The sequence below is a fragment of the Lepidothrix coronata genome, unplaced genomic scaffold, assembly GCF_001604755.1.
Source record: "Lepidothrix coronata isolate B3197 unplaced genomic scaffold, Lepidothrix_coronata-1.0 Scaffold0, whole genome shotgun sequence".
In the NCBI taxonomy this organism is placed as follows: Eukaryota; Metazoa; Chordata; class Aves; order Passeriformes; family Pipridae; genus Lepidothrix; species Lepidothrix coronata.
The window spans coordinates 778635-786678 of record NW_016690180.1 but is presented as its reverse complement, the minus strand read 5'-3'; the positions used below and the strand labels follow the sequence as shown (position 1 = coordinate 786678).

The window sequence follows — 8044 nt, the reverse complement described above, 5'->3', positions numbered from 1 at the left end:
AGCAGGTGCTACCTGCACTACAGATGGATGACAACTCATGTAATGTTAGCTTCATAGAGCTAACATTTAGATATATCTTTTTAACAGATGAAACTAGGACACTGGGATATCATTACAGCTTCTCAACTCAAAAAACCAAAACTTCATAGAGCTGTGCCCTAGTTTAGTTGTTTCTTTGGGCATGGGTTCTTTGATAGCATTTTAATTTGAAATCTCTCTTTTCCCATGTACATATAGCTGATCACATGAAGAATAATGGGAGAAAAGAAAGACACTCAAGTAGTTCAAGTGGCCAAGACAGCAACCGAAGTAACAGCTCAAGCCAGGTGGTTTCTCAGCCCCTTGTGCACTCTTTGCTGGCTGTTGTGTGAGGCAGTCAGAGCTGCCATCACTATTTCTGCAGAGGTACTCCCTGCTCTGCACACTGGTCTCCTCTGCCTCGTGCAGGGTCTTACACGGCTGGAAAGAGGTCACCGTGAGGATATTGCTGGATGAGTAACAACAGGTGTTGGAAAACAGAGGGGTTTGCAAATTTTACTGTGCCTACATATAGGCCACATGCCTGAGGCTCAACCAAAAAGAAAGACACTGCTAGTTTAGCAGACCTGGGCTCACCACAGGAGCTCCATAAATACCAAGACAGCATGGACCAGAAGGAAGCATTGGCTCTGGGCTGCTTGGGAGCTCTTTACATAAGGTAGTAAAGGTAATTTCAGTAAGGTAATAAATCATCTATTTGGGGTTTGAGGTGCCCAAACTTGATGTCATTTTGAGGATCTCTGCCAGTGCTCTTCTATCATGTTTCATACCCAGACATGACTGTGGGGCAGTAGAGGTTGAGCATGGTGGTGTATTATTTCTTCGACATATTAGAGGCAAGAACAGAACTGCCTATGAAATTAATTCAGCTTATCGGCAGGGCAGGAGCATCTTGAGTAGTACCTGGGAGCGTGAGCATGAGAACCTGCTTAGAGTAGGCAGGTAACACTGGTGGCATGCATTGGCCTTCTCTGAGGAGGTCCAGGTAAGCAGGGGAACTGCACAGTGCAGGGTGAGTGGCTGCTGTGCTTGAGCAGCGTGGTTTGTAGTCAGTGCTGTGCCAGTGTTTGTGCCGTCGCTCAGATACACACTGGGCTCTCCTGTGTTTGGTGCTTAACTTTTGTGTGGTGCAAGTGCCTGTGGCAAAGTAGTTTGTCACAGTTTGTCAGTTCCATCTGACCTCTTGCTACATCCCGGAGCAGGGAAGGAAGGAAAGCCTTTTCAGGCAGGGGTAAGCGCTCCACCTGGCGAGTGCCTCCCCGTCTGAGCGTGCTTAGGCTGGACATCAGGAAGAACTTCTTCACAGAAAGGGTTGTCAAGCATTGGAATGGGTTGCCCAGGGAGGTGGTGGAGTCACTGTCTCTGGAGGTGTTTAAGGAGAGGCTGGACGTGGCACTTAGTGCCATAGTCCGGTTGACATAGTGGTGTTTAGTCAAAGGTTGGGCTCGATGATCTCAGAGGTCTTTTACAGCCTAATTGACTCCCTGATTCTGTGCTCCAGGAGGTACCTGAAGCCTAGCAGATTTGAACTAGCAGAGGGCTGCGGGACTGCGTGTCCTGCCCACCGCTGCCGGGAAGCAGACTTGTGTGCCCACGCGTGCTTTGCTCTCCCTGCGCAGGGCTGTGCTGCGCCGGAAAGGTACCGCGCAGCCGTGGGAGCTGTCCCCGGCAAAAGGGGATGGCCTGAGAGTGAGCCCCGTTCTGTTGGCGCGCGTGCCGCGCGCTACCTGCGTGTCTGTGGCCGTGACGAGAGCCCGCCCCGCGCGCACCCGCTCGGCCCGGGGGCGTCTCGGCGGGGTTGTCGTGGGGCGGGGCGGGCGGGGGCGCGGCAGCGCCCGGCACTCTCTGCCGGCGGTCCGGGGACTTTCCCCTAGGCGGGCGCGGGGCCCGTGAGGAACCGGCGTCCTCCGTGCGTGGCCTAGCGAGCAGGTCTTCAGAACATCCCGGCATTTTCCCGCCCCCAACACCAGATTATAAAGGTCGGCAGCTGGCTCAACCTAGAGGGCAGGGCGAGGAGTGCGTAACGCTTTAGTTGTCTGCACGCTACTCTCCACAGGCTAAGTACAGCGGACAAAACTCTCGGCCGCCCCCGAGGGGTGCCACGACCCCGGCTGGGCGCGAAACCTTCCCCAGGGAGGGACAGAGCGGCGCCGGGAACACATTATGCAAATAGCGCAGCGAGGCCCCGCCCCGAGGCGGGCGGGCGCTCTGGCCCCGCCTTGTGGCCGCCGCTGGGACCGCCCCGCGCCAGTCCAGTGCCCCCCGGGCGCGAACTGCGAACTTGGGGCGACAGCCCCCGAACCGGTGTGTGCCTTGGAGACTGGGAACAGCAACCAGCGGGGCGGCTGTCCACAAGCAGCCAGCGGTAGTACTTGGATGTTCTACCACACTCCAGAAGAAACGGGAGTCACTTCTGACGGCTGCGATTTCCTGTACTTCCGTAGACAAAACAGGCTTAGTTTTTCTTTCGGTTGGTTCGTTTCCTTTGTCCTCCTGAGGCAACTCTGCACATCTACAGTGTTAGTGCAATTGTTTTCGCCGGTCCTTGTCAGCAGGGTCTGACAGTTAAAGACCAGCATCCCCATCCCTAGAGACCAGGACAGTACCTGGAGGGGAGACTGAAAGGTTTTAGAACTGACAGGACTGCACAAACACTGCTTGCCACAGCCAGTTCTTTGAAATTCTTTCTTTCTTCGGGTTTAATGAAATGTTAATAAATTCTCATTCAAATACTCGAATAATGCTTATTCAGTTGTATGTTAGAATGTGCGTTTTGAGTTGCTTTTCATGCAAAACATGGAATAAAATAACACACTTCAACCTTCAGTTTCTATTAAGAGTAGCTACAGACTCATTCTTTAATGATTCACAACCAAACATCAAAGAGGAATAACATTCAAAATTTTTTAAAAAGTAAGCCTAAGTCAGGTCTTTAAAAAAATGGCATCTAGCACCTCAGCCTTTTAACACAGTTGCCCTAACAGCCCCTTGAGGTCAGTGAATACTGTGAGCTTTGCTTTCCAGACGAGAAACACGGGTTTTCACACTGCAACACGCTGCAATTCTGAACCAGAGATCTGGAGATGCCCAAACCAACAGCAGCAAAAGCTGTACTCCGGAGGGCACAGGATGCAACTCCCGCCCTGCAAACCCCGTCATTCTGTATATCTACCTGAACAGGGTGGGGACTTGAAAATAGATCTCACACTTCCCATCATGAATACCACAGCTCCTAAGCACAGCACGAAGCTTGCCCCGAGCTTTAAGCGTGTACCAGCTGTTGTGCTAAGATGCAATTTAGAGCATTCCGTTCTGAACATCAGGTTGTGCTCCAGGAATACCGAAGGGGAACTCCTGAGAAACCTAACCAGGGCAAAGGGTGACCGAGGACACAGAAGCACAGGTGGAGGAAGTTCTCAACCAGCCATTGGGAAGCATGAGTGCCTTGCAGGCTTCTGGTGCCATGGACAGTCACTGCTGTTTAAAATCATGTAGGGTAGAGTGTAACAACACAACTGTGGTTTAGTCCCAAAAATCACAAAAGAACTTGAAGTGGACGTATGTACTGCTGGGATCCCAGAACTTCCTATTCACTCCTGTAGTACTTGATCAATGGATCTGTCAGTGAAGCATAAGGTTGCCACTAAATGATGCTAACTACTGTAATCAGACAAGATTAATTCAAAATAGCACTGAGGACATTATGTTTTTACAATTACATGTCATTATCCAATATACCAAAACATGCAGTTTGTGCAGGTATTTCAGTAACATTGAAAATAAAAGGTAATCTACTTTCCTTGCTTCAAATCATTCTGTACAGGGTATAAAAACGTAGCAAAGGAAGGGCTCAATTAGCATGAACGCTTTACAATACACTCACTGTCTGCAGCAGACAGCAGCATCTTCATTTTGATTATCTTGGTGTTACAAAAGTAGAAATTGATATTCTGTAGGTCTGCTCTATCAGTTTTACAGTATTTCAGCTACACATCTAAAGAAACCAACATCCTTGTGGGATTACACCTTGAAGTAGAAGTAAAGCTTTTCTGAAGGTGTTGCAAAGTTATTGAAATGGCTGGAATATTTAGTAGCCAAAACCAAAGTACTATAAAAGCTTATCCCAGAGGTTTTATTGTTCTGAGTACCAGTCAAAATATACTTAGTGTAGAAATTCATGTTTATTTGAAAAAAAAACTCAGAACTGTAAATGATACTTCACAATATAAATTAAATCTGTTTAGTTTTGGTGGCTGAAATAGCTGTGACTTGACTAATTGCTAAGTCATCAGTGTGATGCTATGGCTCTAACCTGCTAGTATAATGTTAAATGGGATCAGGGTGTCACTTATATTCCAAGTGTTATGAAAACATCCCATAAAAATAGTCAACCAACTACTTTCTCTCCTAGTATGATCAACAGTGAACATTATGAGGAACAAGCCTGAAACAGACAATCCAACTTTTTGATTGAAATTTTTAAATAACCTTCAATCATTCAAGTATTATGGTCCCTACGTACACACTTCTATGTGGCTAGAAAAGACATGGTAGACAATTGAGCACACTGCCATCAAATTGTAAGAATTACAAAAATGTCAGGTTTTACAGCAAATTGTACCTTAATACTTTAATTAAAAATAGAAGAGTTAGGTAGACTATTTTGCAAATACAACAGCACACTAGTGTGCTGTATATTAAGGCAATACCTTTAAATGCACACTTGTCATCTCTAACAAGTTTTATACAATTGCTACTGTGTGAAAGAACTATCATTGTCTTGCAAAACTGAGAAAGAAATACAAAATATCTGGAAGCCTACATTTTCAAAGTACAAAATTAACCTTCAGTCCTTGTATTGAAATACTATACACAGTAGAAACAGTGATTCTCCCCTACAAGATCTCACGAGGATTTCTTAAAGCTGGAGGCAAATTTGAAGGCTTTGACTCTTCATCCAGAAGCACTAAATCTTCAATTTCGCTACCTTTGTATTTTCTTTTACATATCTTCACAATAACTTTCTTCTTGAGGAATAATTTCAAAGCTTCTCTTGAAGCCACTGCTTTGGCATTTTCCATACTTTTACCACAGCCAGTACCCAAGTAGACAGACTTGCACCTCAGTTCACAAACTATATTTTCTAGAGAGCTTTTATTTTGAGGCAGGTCTGCAAGTTCCTTCAGGGGAACAAAAGCAACATCTAATGTAGCTTTTACGGACTGAATAGATGAGTTTAGAAGTTCTGCATGATTTACATTAGGACTGAAGCCTCCAACAGCAACCAGTTTCCAGGCTACAGCTTTGTAGAGTCTGTTAAAAAAAGGCTGTCTTTCCTTTGCATCTTCACTGGTTAATGGTTTGCACAAAGCCTTAGCAGGGCTTTCACCTGCCTGTGAGCCACTCTTGGAAGCCAGCAGGGAAGCACCTGCCTGAACTCCACCCCGGGAGGAGGGACCTTGCTGAGCTCCACTCCGGGCAGCCAGCAGTGAGGCAGCCACCTGAGCGCTGCTCTTGGAAGTGAGCAGTGAGGATCCTGGCTGTGCGCCACTCCGAGCGGCCAGCAACGAGGCGGCCACCTCGGCACTGCTCTTGGAGGCCAGAAGCGAGGAGCCCACCTTAGCAGGGCCCTTGGGGGACAGCAGCAGCGAGGTGCCCACCTGCGTGCCGCTCTTGGGGGCCAGAAGCAGTGAACTGCCCACCTGAGCAGCACTCTTGGACACTGCTGCTGGGGTACTCGCTTGGTTTTTGGAAGACAGCAGTGCAGCATTTGTAGAGGGGGTGCTTTTGGTGGTTGGTGGCACCGCTGCCACCTGTGGGGTGCTCTTGGTGGTCAGTGGCATGGCTGCTGCCACCACCGCTGCCTGTGGGGTGCTCTTGGAAGCTGGTGGCACTGTTGCTGCCACCACTGCTGCCTGTGGGGTACTCTTAGAAGCTGGTGGCACTGCTGCTGCCACCACTGCTACCTGTGGGGTGTTCTTGGTGGTTGGTGGCACTGCTGCTGCCACTGCTGCAGCCTGTGGGGTGCCCTTGGCAATCATTGGTACAGCTGCTGCCTGTGGGGTGCTCTTGGAGGTTGATGGCACTGCCACTGCCACCACTGCTGCCTGTGGGGTGCTCTTGGCAGCTGGTGGCACTGCTGCCACCACTGCCTCTGGCTGCAGGGCGCTTTTGGCAGCCAGCGGCGCTACACTTACTGTAGTTTTCTTTTCAGGTGATGGCACATTTTCACACTTGCTTTCTTCAGATGGGCTTGAGCAAGGCTTCTTTCCTGGCTCTTTTTCAGATGAGGATGACTTTTGCTCAGCAGTATTTTCAGCATTAGCAGGTTTCCCTTCTGTTTCTATGTCTGATGCTACGACCATTTCTTGATCTGAGCTGCAAGTTGATTGGGAACTTTCTGGATCTTTGCTAGTACCTTTTTCCTGCTTTTTTGGCAATGTGCTCTCTGTTTCCTTCAGGGCTTCTGCCTTGATTGTTTTCACATCCTTTCCAGCATCCTTAGACTCTTTGCTTTTCTCAACAGCTTGTCTCTTGGAGGGCTGCTCTAGCCCTTCTGCAAAACAAGTAAAATATGTTATCCTCTTTGATTTCTGAACTATGAAATATCCATGTAGAGAGAAATCATCTAAAACATTCTAGCAATAATTTCTGTGAATTTAAAAGGTATATATTAGGAATACACCTTGAACTGTAATTTCAAGTATTAACATACTATTTCAGAATATTTTAGTACTTTCTTGACAAAAACCTGAAAATACTCAGGTGTAAGATTTCAGATGTTGGTTTGTGACCCATAGGCAACTACGTATTTCTATTCTTGAAGTCCAAACCAAAAGTAACTAACATACATTAAATGGACTATCTGACCTAAAAAAAAAAAAGTGTATTTTGTCTACTAATATCATAAAAGTTTCTTTAAGAAACTCAGTTTCTTACACAGCAGCGGTGTCTGACTAGCAGCAAAGGCAAAGCAACAAGAACGCATTTAAGCTGGAGTACAGCAATCCATTGCAACGCACAAGTAATCAGCTTAAAAGTGCACCAGTTGTAGAAGTGCAAAACGACAGCTCTACATTACCAAAGGAGTACGTGTGCACTACATCCATTTTAGAGATACTATATTGGGAAAAAAATAGCACAGAGAGAGAAAACAAAAACCAGGAGTGTTTAAGGTAAATTATTTTGATTACTTTCTAAGCCCGAGGCAAGCCGAGAACATTTAGAAACAAGCATTTTCTAGACTCCTATGTATTGTCACAGCTATGATCTGCTAACCATTGCTACTTGATATGCCTCTTTTCTTCACCTTGGCAACCAGTTCGTCTCTCGTGGTGCGGACAGGCGCGCCGGTCACTTGGATGCCTTCAGCCATTTCCAGCGCCTTCTCCATGACCTGCGGAGGGTACCTGGAGGGGCGACAAGGGGAAAAGAGGGAAGGGGCGTCGTCAGGCGGCCGCGCCGCGCCGCCCCCGCCGCCCCGGCGGGTCCCGCAGAACTCACCGGCATCCCAGGAAGACGTGGTTGGCCCACACCATGGAGAGGGACACCAAGCGCTGCAGCTGAGCGCTGCCCGCCGCCGGCGGCTCGCCCACGTTGCGCAGCAGAAACTCCCGGCGGTACCGCCAGTGGTGCTCGGGCTCGCAGGCCCCGCGCAGCGTCTCCGCCCAGGCCGCCTCCTCCGCCGTCCGCCCCAGGGGCTCGGCCGCTGCCGCCTTCCCCGCCATCGCCGCCGCCGCGGAAACACCCGCCCCGCTCTTTCCGGAGGGCGCGGCCTGAGCTCATATCCGCCGGAGCCGGCGGGCGGGGCGGGCACCGCGGGCTGAGGCCTCAGCCTTTGGGGCGGGGCAGAGCCGTCTGAGACCGCGGGTACCGGGGGAAAGGAGGGGTCTGGGCACTGTTACGTGCGCTGCATTGTGCCTGGGGAAAGCGTGAATAAAATTTCTGCTTTACGGCTTGATTTTTCTGGGCTTGCCGAGGTCGGAGTTCATGAAGATCAACTGGT

At 48.9% G+C, this 8044-nt stretch overlaps 1 protein-coding gene across 1 annotated transcript; it reads right to left on the bottom strand.

Annotated features, from left to right (window-relative positions):
* Positions 1–2866: 2866 nt before the first annotated feature.
* Positions 2867–7766, bottom strand: CDKN2AIP (CDKN2A interacting protein). The gene is made up of 3 exons (XM_017805857.1): positions 7543–7766; positions 7318–7448; positions 2867–6595 (listed from the first exon to the last, which is right to left on the bottom strand). Exons 1-3 carry the CDS (start codon positions 7764–7766, stop codon positions 4935–4937), a joined length of 2016 nt encoding a protein of 671 aa, XP_017661346.1. The 3' UTR covers positions 2867–4934.
* Positions 7767–8044: the final 278 nt, after the last annotated feature.

What these genes read in the sequence shown, in the direction of transcription:
- CDKN2AIP (XM_017805857.1), bottom strand. Translation starts at nt 7,766, where the DNA reads ATGGCGGGGAAGGCGGCAGCGGCCGAGCCCCTGGGGCGGACGGCGGAG. An exon ending in CACGTCTTCCTGGGATGCCG is followed by an intron (nt 7,449 to 7,542) that starts GTGAGTTCTGCG and finishes TCGCCCCTCCAG; the next exon opens with GTACCCTCCGCAGGTCATGG. An exon ending in AGGCATATCAAGTAGCAATG is followed by an intron (nt 6,596 to 7,317) that starts GTTAGCAGATCA and finishes CTTGTTTTGCAG; the next exon opens with AAGGGCTAGAGCAGCCCTCC.